This window comes from Grammomys surdaster, unplaced genomic scaffold (assembly GCF_004785775.1).
Source record: "Grammomys surdaster isolate TR1022 unplaced genomic scaffold, NIH_TR_1.0 63, whole genome shotgun sequence".
Taxonomy (NCBI): Eukaryota; Metazoa; Chordata; class Mammalia; order Rodentia; family Muridae; genus Grammomys; species Grammomys surdaster.
Genome location: NW_021604565.1, coordinates 18,922,714 through 18,940,059, shown reverse-complemented (window position 1 = coordinate 18,940,059; position 17,346 = coordinate 18,922,714). Strand labels below are relative to the sequence as shown.

General features: G+C 36.6%; 1 protein-coding gene across 1 annotated transcript in view; it reads left to right on the top strand.

The window, feature by feature from the left end:
* Positions 1-16,839, top strand: part of Angpt1 (angiopoietin 1) — a 237,252-nt gene extending 220,413 nt beyond the window's left edge. The window contains exons 8-9 of the mRNA XM_028766217.1: positions 3,142-3,272; positions 14,375-16,839. Coding sequence (XP_028622050.1) covers positions 3,142-3,272; positions 14,375-14,535 — 292 coding nt within the window. The 3' untranslated portion in view covers positions 14,536-16,839. The remainder of the gene's footprint in view (positions 1-3,141; positions 3,273-14,374) is intronic.
* The last annotated feature ends 507 nt before the right edge of the window (positions 16,840-17,346 follow it).

Below are 17,346 nucleotides of genomic sequence, written 5' to 3'. Positions count from 1 at the left end.
AAAGAAGAGTCATCATTACTGGCTCACACTTCAAGTTCTATTTCACCAGAATCAACTGCAAAGACAGTCTTGACTCTTAATTTTGTGAAGTGAAGGTCCACTTGCAATAACTATCAGGTGACTAGACAGGCAGAAGTACTTATTTATACATAAGGATTTGAATTCAAAGGAACAGTCTATGATTTCATTAGTCTCAATTCAAAGAAGTTTTCTTATCTAATTATAAAAAATCTGACAATAATGAGTGGCCAGTCTTTCTTTGCCTGTAGTAATCATGGCTATTAACTTTGGGTCAACAGCTGTGACTCTCTTATAACAATGCAGATACGTAGTCCTTTGGCAAAGAGCTATTCCTAGACATGGATTTCTCTGGGATCCATATAGAATTCCACAGAATCATAGTTGTCCTTATTTGTAAATTTTCATAAATAATTTTGGGAAAGTGTTAATTTTATGAAATTCTACCTCTGTCTCTCAATGCAAGAGAATAAGTATCAACATAAGTATCTCTTCTTCTATCATGGGCTGCCACTGTATGACATGCTAAGGATACGATCGGGTATATTTCTAATGCAATCTTATCTTGTTCCGGGAAAAAGTCCCTTATACTGAAGTACTAGCCTTGTGTACTTTTTTAAAAACTATCACATCTGAGTGGACTATAAAGTGTTTGTGAGTTTTATGTGTGAGAGTATGGGCACGCATGTATAGAGCTCAGAAGAAAACACTGGGTGTCATTCCTGGCCTTTTACCATGTCTGAAACGGTGTCTTATCACCAACTGCTGCCTACAGCAGGAGGGCTGCCAACCTGTGCACTTCTGTTGATCTTCTGTCTCTTTCTTCCATTTCACTGGGGCAGTACTCTGATGATGGACAACACTGCCACACTCTGTTCTGTGTGCGTTTTGGGCATTCTCAACTCAGCTCTTCCATTTTTATGTGAAGTATTTTATGCACTGAGCCATCTACCCAGCCCTCATCTTCTTACAAATCACTCCAACCTATATGCTGGAGTTTAAATTAGACTTTTGCTTCTTGTTTTAGTAATTTGTAAATTAACCAGGACTTGAAGTAAATGTTTATCTTATTTTTTTAAAAAAAAAATAATGTTAGCTGAAGAATTTACCTTAGACATGATTTTCCTTTGAGTTAGTTTCTTAATCTCCATTAACTATAACACAATATAAATGAGTAATCACTAAGAACAGAAGAACTAACGGGAAATGGGATAAGGTCTTTTTTACTTTAGTCTGTGCACATAATATATTGAACATGGTTTTATATTTTGGAAACCTGCAAAACTCAGACAAACTACGACTGGGGAAGATTAAAAAGAAGTAGACCTGACGTAAGACGTAAATATTCTCCCAGAGGAAGGCTGGGGATAAATGTTAGAGATGCCATTCTTACTTCAGCTTATACTCCTGCGTGCATACTGAGAGGCATAAAAGGCTCTCTCGCGAACAGAGGACATTCATACCGCAGCTTTTAGCAAATACATGGGATGCCTGAGAAAATAGTCCACATTCAGACCACAGCTTCCAGGTGATGCTGAAGAACAAGATGTGATGCCTGGAAATGGTAATAAAAGAACATATAAAATTCATGTTGTAAAGAACCATGTAAAGTGCAATGCTGTTCCAATTTCTATTCATGCATGAGGAGAAATGACTTTGAAAGATACAAAATGGACATAAATGATTTCTTATAACGAAAGAGACAAAGGGCTGGAAAGATAGCTCGTTAGTTAGAATATTTGCTGGTCATTCAGAAAACCTGGGTTTGATTCCCAGCATCCACATGATAGTACAGAACTATCTGTAAGTCCATTTACAGAGGACTGATGCCCTGTGCTGACCTCCTCAGGTACCAGACACAAATGAGGTGCATAGAGAGGCATGCAAGCAAAGCACTTGTGCTATAAAAATAAAAAAATAATAAAAATAAAATAAAAGTAATTATTTAAAGGAGAGAGGGGACTGTGGCTATGACTTATTATTTGATATTCATATAGAGATGTATTCAGATATTAAATATTTGATCATAATAGATAATATCTTATATTGTAAAGAAAAAAGACTTTAAAAAATCACAACATCAGGAATAAGCCTTGTATTTATTGCCTGCATTAGCTTGTGGGACACTTATTCTGTCTCTTAGTTTGAAAATAAAAGCTTATATGTGATTATTTGGTATTAGCAGGTCAGGGTTAGAAACATCTTGTGCTGTTCTGAACTGGAAATTCTGTTAGTGACTGACATCAGGCAAACTAAACAGGATTTCATTACATGCTTTATTCTGGCCTACAAATCTGAAGAAAAAAAACCCAAAACCTTGAAACGTGAAAAAATACTATAATTTCTTAAAATAAGTATATTAAAATCACAGAATAAAGAGAACACATTACACTGTGCATATATCTAAGTGGAAGCAGTAATCACATATATTTAGATATCTCTAAATATTATTTTACCTTTATTACTACTGTTTCATATCTTGCCAGAGCTAGTTGAGACCCTAGGAAGAAACTCACATTCATATAGATATTAATCACCATTGATCATGTGTAGGTTTGACTCAAAGAAGTGGAGACTCAAACAGTTTGGACTCAAACAGCCTTTTCTATGAGATGTATCAAAAAAAAGCCTCTGTCAATGAGACATAGTATAGTGAGTGCATTAACACTAAAATATTAAGAATAATATAAGTATAAAATATTAATGGACTGGTCTGCTGTACTGACATTCTAATGGAGATTTCTGTTTGGTCACAAGTAAGTATAAGAATAAATTCCATTTCTTTTGTGAGCCCTGCACTCTCAGTGAACCATGTGGATTCTTGTATGCATAGCAAACAAGAAGAATAATGCCCACTAAGCTGCAGCCACAGGGAATGGTAGCCATTCATAATTTGGAGCCGGTGCCTCCTAACTGTAATCTCCATCCCTCTCATTCTCCTCTCTGCCTCTCTAACTCCCTCTCTCTTTCTTTCTTTTATCTGTTGACTTTTAGTTCATAAAGTGATTTGTTGGAAGGGCTGAGTTCAAAGACAGGAGGAAAAAAGAAGTTTAAACACTCGACAAATTATCTTCTAGGTCATGTTCTGTCAAGTGGATGATCTTTCTTTCTGTTTTACTGCAGGTTGTATTTAAAGGGTCACACAGGGACAGCAGGCAAACAGAGCAGCTTGATCTTACATGGTGCAGATTTCAGCACAAAGGATGCTGATAATGACAACTGTATGTGCAAATGTGCCCTCATGCTAACAGGAGGTAAGTCTCAGAGGCCGTTCTCTAAACTGGCTTACATTGGTTTGAGGTTTGGGGTTTCTTATCTTTGAGAAAAGGGTGTGATCTCCTGGTCAGTAAACTGAAGAGCAAGTCCCTAGAGATCATTTAGCTCTGCACAGGGATTTATTCTGGTCTTGAGCAGAACACTGCTGGCATAATTCAAAGTACCTCCCCCTCACACCCCTGTCCCTTCATCTGTGATAAGAATGACCCAAGGTTCATTCTGAGTGAATTTGTGGCTGCTTGAAGTAATAGGCACTCTCCCTTTAAGATCATCTATGGTTTGCTGTCCAACGTGTATAGGACGCTATTTCTTACCAAATGCTTTACAGGTATGCAGTCAAGCTTATTGATGAATTTTTCACATTGAATAAAAACAAAAGGGAGAAGTATATTTAAGACTAAAGTTATACATCCAGACCAGCTTTGTCAGGGATTTGAAAGAGATTTTAGCTGATACAGGAGACACCAATAAACAGAATTGGGTGACGATATAAGAAAGCCGATAGTTTCTGTCTAATTCCAAGTTTTTTCCAACATTTTGAGTGTGATAAAGAGAAACTCCAAGTTGCTACTTAAAAAACTGTAGCAATTATCCAGCACTTAGTAATCCCTTTCTTACCCAAGAAAAAGCACAAGTTTTTCCTGAGTCTCAGAGTCCCTGGTAGGCAAAATGGCTTCTCCTGTATTAAAAAAAATATATGCTTTTCCTTATGTTTTGTTTCTCTTCCATTGTACAACAGGTATTGATTTCTTCTCGAGAGGAATGCTATAAAAGTTGCATGTTAAAATACCTTTATACTTACCCAATTGTTGACTTTAAAAAAGCATGAACTATGAAAATGCTGTCAACGTATAAAAAATCTTTTAAAAGTTGTTACAATAGTTGACTGACATATAGAGAATACTAACCTAAAAAACCAGCGATGTATTGCATCAATGGTGTAGGTTCTTTCTGGAACAGCATTAGCCCCAAACAAAACTGTGTAGTAAATCTCGATCATAATGACTCAGGTTTTTTCCCCTCAGAAATGTAATACCTTCTCTGAATAGAAGCCTAGGCATCCCTGGCATCAACCACTCTGATGTTCTTACTGTGTTACACTAGAGAAATATTTCCCATATTAGTAGGGAGAGCAACTGCCCTTCCTCTAATGGGATGCATAGGAACTCAGTAGGCACTGTGGTGCACGGTGGACTGATTTTTTTTTTATTCTTGAAATTGCTGTTGAATTTTTAATCTAGTACAATAAAATTTTAGGTTAGCATTTCTGTCATGCATTAATAGATCACAGAAAAAAAATGGGTTTAGAGTAATATTCAAGGAGGCACAGATAGCCATCCCCCTACCTTTCTGACACTATCAAATCACAGCCTTAAAAAACCACTTCACCTACAGTGACATTATTTCAATACAAGATCCCTCTATTACCAAGGACAGCATGACACGAATCTGCTTCTATTATATTTACTATCATATTTCAGTTCTGAATAAATCATTCTGGCATCATAATTTGACCTCATCAAGCATATACCTCTATTAACTCTATCTAAGGAACATTAGAAATCTGAGAATTACTTTAAAATGGCAGCCATTGATGAATCTTGCATCAATCGTCTGGTTCAATAAATAACATTATTGGTAGCTTTATACAAAGTTGTGAACATTCCAGTTCCCTGCATGTTTGAATGCTGAAACATAACTCAGATTCTTTATGTATATTTTGACATATACATTTTCCTAGTAAATAAATATATTCCTTGACCAACCAACAGGGAGATCTTTCAAATATGTTTATAGAAGAGCAACATCAGTGTTCATATTTCTGTCAGGAAAATACACACATGGAGAAAAGAGAGGAAGGCATGTCTCAGTTGTTGAGAAACCACCACATCTCTGAGTTAGGCCCTTACTTCTGTCTCATGACTGAACTCTGTCAGATTCTTTCATCCATAATTGCCCTTGGACTTGATTCTTACTCACTAATAAACAGATACATGGGAAGAGAAAATTTCCATGTATTGCTTGGGCTGAACTAGGCTAAGTAAATGTGTTTTTGTAATAAACACTACTACCCTATCAAATATCCTTCTGAAGGAACCCAGGTCTTGTAAAGCCATTCACACTGAAAATCTAAGCTGTGGAATTTTGAGAGCTGAGAGTTGGAAACCATAGGCATGAATGTCAATGGCCATCCAAGTCATTGGAGCATGACCTGGAGTGTATATCCTACAGAGCTACTACCCACCACTCTCTGGTCCCGTCAGATTTTCCCTTAGAAATCTAACCAGTTTGTTGTCTAATGACTTTTCCTTTCCTTTTTCTGTGTAAATCATGTTTCATTTCACTCCTGCTAGATAGTGTCTCTTTTAAGCAAATGAGAGTCTCCATAATTTGAAAGAAAGATCTTGTGGGATTTGTCATCTGCTAAAAACTTTCAAGGTTGGAGTAAGATCAGCTGCTCACTAACTGTCCTAGAGACTTTTCTTGAAGAACACTGAGGGGTTTGAGTTGAAGATGCTGGTGTCATGGATACCCTCCTCTGTTAAAGACTAGAACCAAAAGATAAACTTAACTGAAAGCAGATGATATTGCAGGTAGATGCAAAATGGAGTATTTGCCTTGTTTCCTCATCTCCTTACATCTATCAGCTTACTCCATATTTAATGAGTACATGTTATTAAAGGGAATCACTGCTAGAATAAAGAACTGGATAGACTAGAGCTTGTGTCAATAAAAAGAGGTGGTCAGAAAAATGATGCGCAAAGAATGACACAATTTTGAACAATAACAGCTTTATAGATATAATATAAAATATAATAGAATTATAAGGAACAAGGAAAAAACTTTAGAAGAAGCTTCCAGGAGCCAGTCACTAGAGGGACTGCTGGGAGTGCTGTGCCTTACTTGATATGGACATTTGCAAGAACTGAAGAGAAAGCTATTTATGTTAAAGAATTTAGTTATGATCTTCCCTATAGTAAACTATGGTATATTTTTTACCATACCCATGGTTCAAATAGTCTCAACTTCCCTTCTGGTTCTGTGTTTTTGTTGGTTCATGTAGTCATTATAGTACTAATAGAGAAAAGCAAATGTAATGTTTTTAGCACATAAGTAGGTGATAATTCATATGCTCAACACTGTTGAGTTGAAAGGGGGCACACTGAGGTCTGAGGCAGCATCATGTATTCATATGTACAAAAGCAAACAGCAGACTGCTTTGTAGCATCTCACAAGTATGTAGATTTATTCCTATGTTACCAGGAAGCCAGCAATCCTTCTACCCAGTTTAAATATTGAATAATTTTATGTTTCATTACAACTTTTTATTACACCAGACTATATATTTCAATATAAATATTGTCACACAGACTTTTTTATTGAAATGACTTCTCAGATTAGCACTCAATGGAATGATTTATCATCAGAGATTTATAAGCCAGATATAACTCTGCTGGGTGATTGTCATTGACTTTGAGAACTGTTCTCAGTTTTTGCCATAGGTTCCTCTGTGTCTAAAGTGCAGTTCTGTGGTAGATGGGAGACATTGATAAAGAGATAGGAAACACATCCTTTGTCCATCAGGAGACTTCACTTTGCACTCCCAAATCCAAAGAGAGTGATCAGTTTCAGTACAACTGATCAGTTTTAACTACTAGTTATCATTAAGACAAGACAAGTGTGATGCCATTCCATGCATGCTTTTGTTTGTCTAAATTGTTGTAATTAAAATACTTGAACAAAAATTTCTTCTGAATCTAAAACCAGGAAAATAAAGAGCTTCTGCTGTTAGACTGTCACTTTCAAAATAAACTTCTTTCCAACTAGAACATAGTCTTTGGTACTAAATCAAGAATCTTCAAACTAAACAATTGTAAACGTCAGTCTAAACACCAATTGCTAAACTTGACTTGTTCAATCAATCTACATATAAAGTAATTATATAAATAATATTGTCTAAAAGTCCATAATAAAATACAATTATTAGAAGTTGCTAACAACAAAAAACAGACAAGCATGGTTTTGAGTTTTAATTCCCTTTCCTTTTGTAAGTTTTATTTCAATGTGATTTCCATATTTAGTATATAATATAAAAACTATGTAAAAATGTGACCTAACCTTCTTCAAAAAGAATCTGTTGTGGTAGAAACTCTGCCCTCTTTACCCAAATATAAACTATGTCAGCTGACAGGCAAGACTTTCTAAAGCTAACAAAAGACATTTTTTCCCAATTCCATCCTAAAAGAGCTGATAAACCTATACACATAAATTTTTCATTATATCCTAGGACTTACCAGATGCTCACTGTGGTGGATTAATGCTTACTCTGCTTGTGCTCCAACCTTGACAAAGACAGAGGGGGAAAAAAGCTACTTCTTGAAGTGATGTGGTGGTTGATGTGGAAATGACAGAATCCTTGGGAAAATGTACTCAAGTTGGCATTTTAATTAACTCAGGATGGTCTGGGCAAAGTTTTATGAGATAGCAATCCTTACATGATACGTTTAAATGTTACAGATTATCTGAGGCTTGGTGTAGAAAATCTACATTGAGTTCCTCTTATTTCAACTCACTTCTTATGTTTAATGCAAACTGTATCTGCCAAAAACATACATCATCGACATTCTAACTGTGTGCCACCTACTATTGAGTCTTCAGATGGCCGTCACATGTGACACATACAATGAGTTCAGTAAACCTGTGATTGTTCGATGAGTATGTTATCTGAGACTGTAAGACGATCTCAAACACAACAAAGTTTGTAAAAATGTGAAAAAATGATAAAGTGTGAGTGTTCCTCTTGTATTAAGTTGTATTTACAGCATGTGATTACACACAAGCATTTCACAGACAAATGTGGAATAAAAGGATGGACGAATATCAAGAATAGATACCAGCTTATAGGAATCACAAAACACAAGAAGAATTGACCTCCAGAATTTTAACAGTTTTATTTGTAAAGCTTCTGACTTTCATATCAAATTGATCTTCCCAAGCTTAGTGCTTAGAATTTTATTTCTATTTTTCCAGTGTGTCATATATTTGTGTCAATAGGAAGAATCATTTACAAGTTTATAGGAGACAGCTATATAACTATAATATACTAGCTTTTTCTATATGCACAACTATACTGATGGCAAAATGCTGTAACTCCAGGCTAGTAGTCTCTCTCTTTCACTAGTATTATAATCCATAAGACAGAAAATAGGTATCGAGCTTTGATTGTCTCACAGACAGTTTCCATTAGCTTAAGTGATCTATGCTTCATTATTCAGATTCAGCTTACCCGAACCCTTTCAATTAGGGAAAATAAAGCCCTTACTAACTCCTTTCACAAGATCTGAAATGCAGAAAAGTGAGGTCAGTTGCCTGTGTTCACAGAACTAGTGTCAGAAGTGTCAGAAATAAGAGCTACATGCATGTACTCAACCCTGGAGGTCGTCACTCTATTGCCTGTACTGTTTCTGTTGGGAATAAGGAATTTAGAGAGAATGAAGGAGTTGTGTTTAAATGTTGGAAGAATATTTTCACAAGTGGTTCCTCATTCAATGTGCTTAAAGGTGAACTGAAATCCATAGGAGGAGAAAGACAGTAAGAGTCCACATGCAGGATTTAAATAAATTCAATAGTACTGGCCAGAGTAAACAACTTTTCATCATAAAGAAACATGCAAGCAAATGTATGTGCATGCACACGTGTGCGCAGGAATACAGACAGATCTCTGAAAGGGCTCTTCTCCAATTCACAAGAGTCCTACAGCTGTTCCCAAAGCTAGGCCATGCAGAGGGTGAAGAGCATTAAACACAAACTCAGCATGTGCCTTCTGCGTTATGACCCTAGTTGTACCAATGACACCAGAGATTTAACTCAGCCTCACCTCATCCTCACTAAAGAAGACGGAAGTCTTTCTTTCTGTGGAGACTCTTCTGCATATTGATAATAAGATTGCTTGCATTAACAGTGGGAAGGAAAGCAACCCACAGACATATCTTTTCACTTTGCTGTATGTTTTACCTTTAAAAAAGAAGTGCTGAGAGACGTTTTGTTTAGGATCAGAGGACTGTGAGAGTTAGATTTCCTGACTTTCAAATAAATTTGAACTTCCTGGGTAGAAAGTTTAGAATCCAATTTATATTTTCTGGGCAGAGTTTCATTTATTGGTGATAAAATGTGAATTTTCTGCTTCAAAGATAAAAGGGTCAAATAATTCTAAAGTCCTGGGAAGCCTGAGATAGTTATTACAAAACTAACTTTTAATGAGTTAAGTGTAAATGAATTAGAAACATGCGTCTCGGATTTCTTATTAAAATATACATGAGGTTACAGGTTATAATGAAAAATACTTGGCAAAGCCTATGTGAAGAGTTGCCAGCCTGCAAACATCTGAGACATTCTATCAGTTCTCTCAGTGACAAATGAAAGCTGCTCTCTTCTGTCCTCTACTGTCTCACTGAGTTCTTTTGAGCACAAATGTCTTTCCTGGGTACCACTCAGCTTGTGTGGCTATGCATGCTGTATGTGTTTGTGAGTGCACGCAGTCATCACCATCGAGTTCTATGTGTGTAAGAGTGTGTATGGGGGTGTGAGTGTAGGTTGGTCAGAGGTCAATGTCAATGTCCTTCTTCGTTCACTTTCCATGATTATTTTTAGACACAGTCTCTCACTGAACCTGAAAGGCATGATTAGACCAGGCTAGCTTGCCAGTGAAGTTCAAGGTTCTGGTTATTTCCACTGTAAGTGTTGGGATTAACTCCCCACCTTGTCCCCCTTTGAAAGTTGGTTCTGAGCATCTGAGATCAGGTCTCCATGCATTCAGGTAGGCATTCTACAGACCAAGTCATCCCCTCAGTCTCCCAGTTCACTTCTATATGCTTTTCCTATTTGTTACTCCAAGGAGGACATAGGACAAAGTATAGAGTTAACAGTTACTTAGTCCTGAGTCCTACAATTCAGGTATCTCACAGCTTGTTGGGCAAACACAGCTCTGTCTCTGTAGTTGTTCTTGCAGAATTTCATGCAGGCAAATGGTGTGTTTACACAGTAGCTACTGATTTCAGCCACACTAATGCTACGCACTTGTATTCTGTTCATTGCCATGCCTTCCACCATCTAGATATATACATTTTAAAGGTCTGATTATGCTGAGCAATTTTAGTGAAAAGATAAAAAGTGAAAAAAATACCTATTACAAATGTTGGACAAAAAGAAATGTCCTTGTTGGATAATTTATCTTAATGCATATATTAAAATCTTGCATCATGAAAATGACTGCTTCCTCTACAGTGAAGTTCAGAATATTTTATAAAGAAACTGAAATTTTCATGAGAGAAATTTACGTTTTACTCTATGCCATGTTAATTAATCATCTTAGCTGTCCTTAATTGCTTTATAATAGTTCCCACTACCTGTGGCCCATTGATCCTTAGATTAACTGGATATTTCAAGTTTGTATCCCTTACCACATCAAGACCTTCAATAAACAATCAATATTAGATGCATTTCAAGTTTGTATCCCCTATCACATCAAGACCTTCAATAAACAATCAATATTAGATGCAGAGATACAATGTTTTATACTAAGATCATAATGAACTGTACTCATTTGCACATCAGTTATGTTCATATTTTTCTGATAGACCCACTTGAGGAAATAATGTAAAACAATGGCACCTATAACTTTATCTTCATTGTGGCACTATAAGACATGTGGAGTATCTGGGTCATTTTGTTCCCACTATAGCTCTTACCCTGCATGTATATGTGGCACTATGTACCTAGATAAAGTTGTACAGACTGCCATGGGGAGTCAATCATCTTATTTGTTTCTAATTCTGTGGCAATATAATAGCACAGACATAGTCCATTCATTGACTGTGAGTGTCACCTTTGAAGAGCTCTTTCAATTCTTTGAGCATTGATAATGGAAATTGTCATACTCTAAGGATATTTGGAGAACAAAGTAAGAAACAGACCATATGTAGGTATCATTACATAGTCAGTGATACATATTAACTAAGCATTAAGTATCAAATATTATTGTAGCTTAGGATTTCCTGGCTGTTGGCCAATGAGGTCAATATCAGTCAAGGTTTTCTCTCAGCTTGTCTCTCCCATGGCTCCCCACTGTTCACAGAAAGTTTCCCAAACATAGTCACTAACTCTGTGTTCTCTCTTCTATTTGTTTTCCCCAAATTTTCTTCCCACTGGCACTCAGCAAACCCAAATGCTGGCAGACACTCTCCTGCTCTTCCAGGGTACACACTGTATTTAGAATTTGGTTTCCGGCCAATAATTCATGCTCCTGGATCTGATGCAAGTGGTAAATGAATATATTTTTGAAGCTTCTTGGGCAATTAGGGTCTCTAGCCTATTCATACAATACTTTCATTCTACAAATTCTAATAGCTGCCGTCTAATTTTTGACAGCTTTTGTCAATATAAATGCCCTGAAGTCAAGAATTTTGTTTTAATTGTCTCTCCATCCTCTCTGCCTGTCCATGGATTAGTATGTATGAAATTGATTCTAGACTCAATTTTTCCCCTCATCATACCGTTCATATGCTCAGAAGGGCTTTGGCAGTCCATATAGAATAGAGACTGTCTCTGTTTGACTAAACATTTAAGCTGGCAGATCTTCTTCCTTTGGTTAAATACAAGTTCCCTCTCATTGCTAGAGAATATACTTGTTTGCCTGATGATAGACAAGTAAACTAGCTAAATAATAAATGTTTGCACAGGGATTGTTCAGCTTTCTGAGGCCATTCTTCACCTTCATTTTCTGAAGGTCTCTGTGTCCTCAGTGTAGGCTACAGTTAGGTTCTGTTAGTCTCTATACACACAGACCTGGCTCCTCCGACTTCCCAGTGGCATTTGCAGCAGCTTGAAAAACCTTTGCTCATCTTCCCCTAGCGGCCTCCTTCCTCAAACCTCTAGAAGCATCAGCTTCTTCCAACACTATGAGAAGCCCCTTATATTCATCATGGCGCTCCTGATTATGATCGGTAATGACCTTGTCTCATTTTGTTCCTGTTTCTCACTCTGCATGCAGTTTCTGTGAGTGCAAGAACCATCGCTGTCATGATGACTATTGCATCACATTTGCACTGAGATAAATCACTTCATAAAAAGAACTGGTTTGTCAGTGAATGAGAAGCCTGTAGCCTCCACACACCACTGCTTAGCAAGTCCAACTGGGTGAAGTGTTTACCCTTACCGCCATGAGCAAAAGCATGGGTTGTTTCATTCTGGAATCTTCTACATTTCGGGTGACTATTTCTCATCTTGAGGGTATCCTAGCAGTGACAGTTTTTCTTTGACTGTCTCCAGAATGCCATCGTCACTGCACTCGCTTGTGTTACTCTTAGATAAAGCACACAAGATAGATTTGCCTTATTTTCTCACAGGATATATATGTCATATCTCTGTCCTAAGCTCAGCCGAAGGTGTCCCATGACGTTATCCTTTAGGTTCTCACTTTATGGTCGGGCTTGTCTATCACCACACATATTTTTTCTAGAACTGTTGTGACTCTCTGTAAACCAGATAAGGTTTACATTTGACATGAGTCTGTGGATGTAGCTCACGATATTGTTCTGAGAATCTTCATGGCTTTCTTTATTGAGTTAGAGCTGTTGCTTCAGACACGGGGGCGGTGTGAGGGGGGACAATGGCATGACTGAATGGTTAGGTACAGTGACAGGAGAGTTGGAGAAGTGGAGGAACCTGAAAACACAGAAGCAGTGAGGCTGACTTTCACTCTAGACTTTCAGCTTGGTCTCTAAATGAGAATGTTGGAGTAAATCAACTCTTTAAAGTTTGAATATCTTCTGCAAGATAAATCATGTGTTTTACTAAAAATACCGACCAAATACTAGGGAATTAGTTATAAGGAAGAAAAGACAGAATCATAAGATTCCTCCTTTTGTGCCAAACAAGAGCTTTCTTGTCCCTCGTGTTTTGACCGTGTTAACATTCAAGCTGTGTGCATACAACACAGAATCCAGGACCTCTCAGACATACCTTACTGCTCCTCTGGTGGACTGATGACAAAGGCATATTGCTATGCCCTTGCTGTGACTTTATATAGATGGCCCAGCTGCATTAACCTTCTCAAGTTGAAAGTAAGGAGAACTAGTGTGACTTCGTTGAACTTTTTCTAAAGTTTCTGCAAGACAATGCTCATGTTACCATCAGACAGCAGCTGGACAACTTTCCCTTTGGTTAGCTATTAGTCCCTTAGGTACGGCTCTGCAATCAAATAGAGGTCAAGTGTATCCAAATAAAAATATTCTAGAATGTCTCTGGCATAAATCTCTCCCTAAAGACTTCAATAGTGTTACTTCAGGAGAAAAGAACTATGATTTATCGGAAAAGTCTAAAACTTGAGTTCATCAAGAAAACAGAGCTAGCTTGTTCAGTTATTCTAACAGACTGTGTAAGCACTGGGCCACCCAATAATTTTTGTGTAGTTTCCTTCTACTGTATTTAAAAGCAATTTTGAACAATCATAGATGAAATACTGCTAAATATAAACTATATGGCCATTATTAGAAACATTCCCATCTTGCTACAAATTTATAGACAGGCTAGATGCAATTTGAGCATCATAAACATTATAGCGTCCAATTAATTTTAGGATCAATTCTTAACAAAATTATCGAAGTTGAAAAAATACTTTCTTATCTTTTGAATCACAGTTGTTTAAGTTTCTGAATTTACTAATACGCTAATAAGTATTTTACTGTCAGTTAGAGACTTAAAGTCAAATTCTACTTTCATATCAGGCATGACTTTATCTTAATATCTAAGCTTAGAGACTGCATAATTACAGTGGGAAGGGAGTTTCAACGCAGTCACACAGTAAGTAAGTTTGTCTGAATTTCCTGCTTCTGGTTACACATACATTTTCTGAAAGTGTCACTACAAACACTTCTGAACACACTGTATCAATGCTTCCTGTTTGCAAATATTCAGAAAGAGGTTGAACAATCTCTCATCAGTCATGACATTGATTTTTAAGTATTAAACCTGACTTGCTCCTATTTCTTCCACTCTTTCTTTCCCTTGGCTCATTTTTCAGGTTGGTGGTTTGATGCCTGTGGCCCTTCCAATCTAAATGGAATGTTCTACACTGCGGGACAGAATCACGGAAAACTGAATGGGATAAAGTGGCACTACTTCAAAGGGCCCAGTTACTCCTTACGTTCCACGACCATGATGATCCGGCCCTTGGACTTTTGAAGGTGCTATGACAGTATTAGAAAGCTGCAAAGAAATTGGGAGATATTCCGGGATGAGAAGCTATTTGGAAGCTTCAGAACCAACCAGCATTGCCTCCCTTCCAGCAGCAAGGGTTTACGTGATGTCACCTGTTGTTCTTGACCATGGATTTGGAGCCTTCTGAGGTCAACAGAGTCTCCACTTGGGTCATTATGTTTAAGTGGATTGTGTCCAGATAATGCCACTCACTGTCATATTTAAAAATGGAAGAAACAGCTCAGTTTGCTGCACTTCAAAGTGCTACTGGATCATATTTTGAATCTATAACACCTTGATGATAAATGCAGCTTGTTTCATATAAAAGCAAAAGAAGAATAAACAGCAAAGACCATACATGAAAAAGAAAATGGGAACAGGCTTGTCAGAATCTGTTGAAGATGGATTACGGAAGTGAACTGGTGTTATTCTAGGAAATCCTGATAACAGTATGTCACTGCACAAAAGAGATATAAAGAAAAGCTTTGTATGCTGAGTTGGCTAAAAGTTAGTGGTGTTCATCAACCCATTTCCAGTATCATATTTACTAGTTGACTTCAGTTTTCCTGTGTTCAAAGGCAAACTCCATCCTTGTAAGCTGAGACATTATAGTACGTGGAGGATAAGATTGGGGGGTAAAAGGTGCCTAAGAACTCTTGAGTTTCTGGGGATTCACTTTTGAAAAGATACAAAAATGTAATCAAGAATGAATATAACAGGAAAATTATACTCACGCTACAGTATTCATTTACATGAAATTTGATTGACTGATCCACAAGTATGTTTAGAGCCTGAGTATGTGTAAAGAATAGAAACGCTACCATCCAATTCTTAAAGCAATATGCATGCAGTTAATGTTCTCATTGACAGTATATAGGAAAGCAGGACTTGAGTTGGAACAGTCTACTGTACAGATCTTCTTGCACGTATTTGCGTATGTATGGCATTATTGTTTTTAAAATGTCTGTAGACCTTCATTTCTTCATCCAGATTTTTCATGCTAATTTAATTTTTGTTAATTAACTGCAATGTACTTACTAGATTCATCCTATTCTGTGTTTTTTTTTAATGAGTTATACTTTAAAGTCTACAAATAATAGAAGAATTTTAAATATCATTGTACATAATACGTTACACCTGTCCAGGTTAAACTCAGTATCTGTTTAATCTGGAATATATAATGCTGTCTTCAATTGAGGACTATAAATATGAGTGTTTAAAGACAGCTACTATACTATTTGATTAAATATATTACTCTGCCCATTTTTTTTCTCCACCAGGATCTGTTTCTTCAAGCAATTTCTATCTTGTAAAATAATAGTAGTGGAGAAAATTGGCATAACTCCTAATATAAGAGAAATATAGAAAAAAATCACAGTGATTTGACTAGGAACTTTCTGATTGCTAGCTGCTATAAGTGCCTTAGTTAAGATGTCCATCCCTATGGCATAATCCGTGGCAAGTGAAGTTTTGGATGCAGGATTTTGAGATAACCTGATGTGACTGTAGTATTCTATCAAGAAGTTCTCTTTCTTGCTAAGTGTTCAAGGTTACCGTAGAAAAAAACATTCAATCAAACATGATTTACCATGAAAGATGAGAACTAAGTGTAGGCACTGGTTCTGTTTTCTCAGAGAAGGAGAAGATGTTCAGTGATGTACACGTACCAAAATATAAACCTTGACAACTGTAGTCACAAGGCCTTAGTGGCTTGCCTCCGTCTGGGAGAACAAAGCTATTCATGGTTTTGAGAAAAGGTTTTCAGTGTTTACCATCCCATCTTTCTTATATTTATATATGAGCATAAAATACCGTTTTGCCTTACAAGTGGTATGTCCAGGCCTTATAGACGTTTTCTTACTATTAGTGACCCCTTTGCAGCTCTCTTAAGCCTAGCCCTCCAAAGTCTTCCTTCTCGTTTCGATGAAAGAAAATGAATACTTTTGTGATTGTGGTTCTTGCTGTTGTTGTTGTTGTTCCCACAGATGTTTAAAACCTAATCTTGGATAAGGTAAACTGTTTTTCAACCCATATTACAAAAATAAAGTGAAATGAGGAGAAAATAACCATGGTATTTACTATTTTGTTATGTGGGTTTGGAAACTAAGATATTGTTTTCAGTTATTTATAATAAAGCAGTGTAATGTGTACATTGTATAAATGCCAACGTGTGTAGCAGTTTGACATGCACAGCTTTTGCATTTAATTAGTGCAGGATAAAAAAATTAGATACTAGAACTCTGTCTTTAAATTTCTAATTCAATAAAAGTTGTGTCGTTTCTATGAAAATTTCTTCATAACATTGCATTATTTCATTTAAATAAAATTGAAAATAATATGTGCTACTTCATTTTGTTTTAATTATATATTTTATAAAACTTAACTTTGCAGCCTATCAAAGTATGGAATCACTATAAAAATTACCAGATGACCAAAAGCCTCAGTAATTGAAAAAACTTAGTTCTGGCATGCAGTAGGTAGGAAAGCTTAGACCCATAACAATGGAAGGTGAAAGGGTTGGGGCTTGTTCCTACATCCTTACTCTATGATTTTTATCTTTGCCTTGACAATGATCATATTCTGTATCATGTGACATTTGGTGATCTTTTTTATGGACTCTGGCAAAAGGTAAGTTATTTAAATATCTGAGTGTGACATAAAGGGTAGGAAATAGTACATGAGAAATGTGACTTTATCTCTATGTTTTACATACTGTGTGTGGACTTAGTTATAGACTAAGCAACTGAGTCTGTAGTTCCTCTGAATTTTCTCAGTTCTCTATTCATCCTGCCTCCA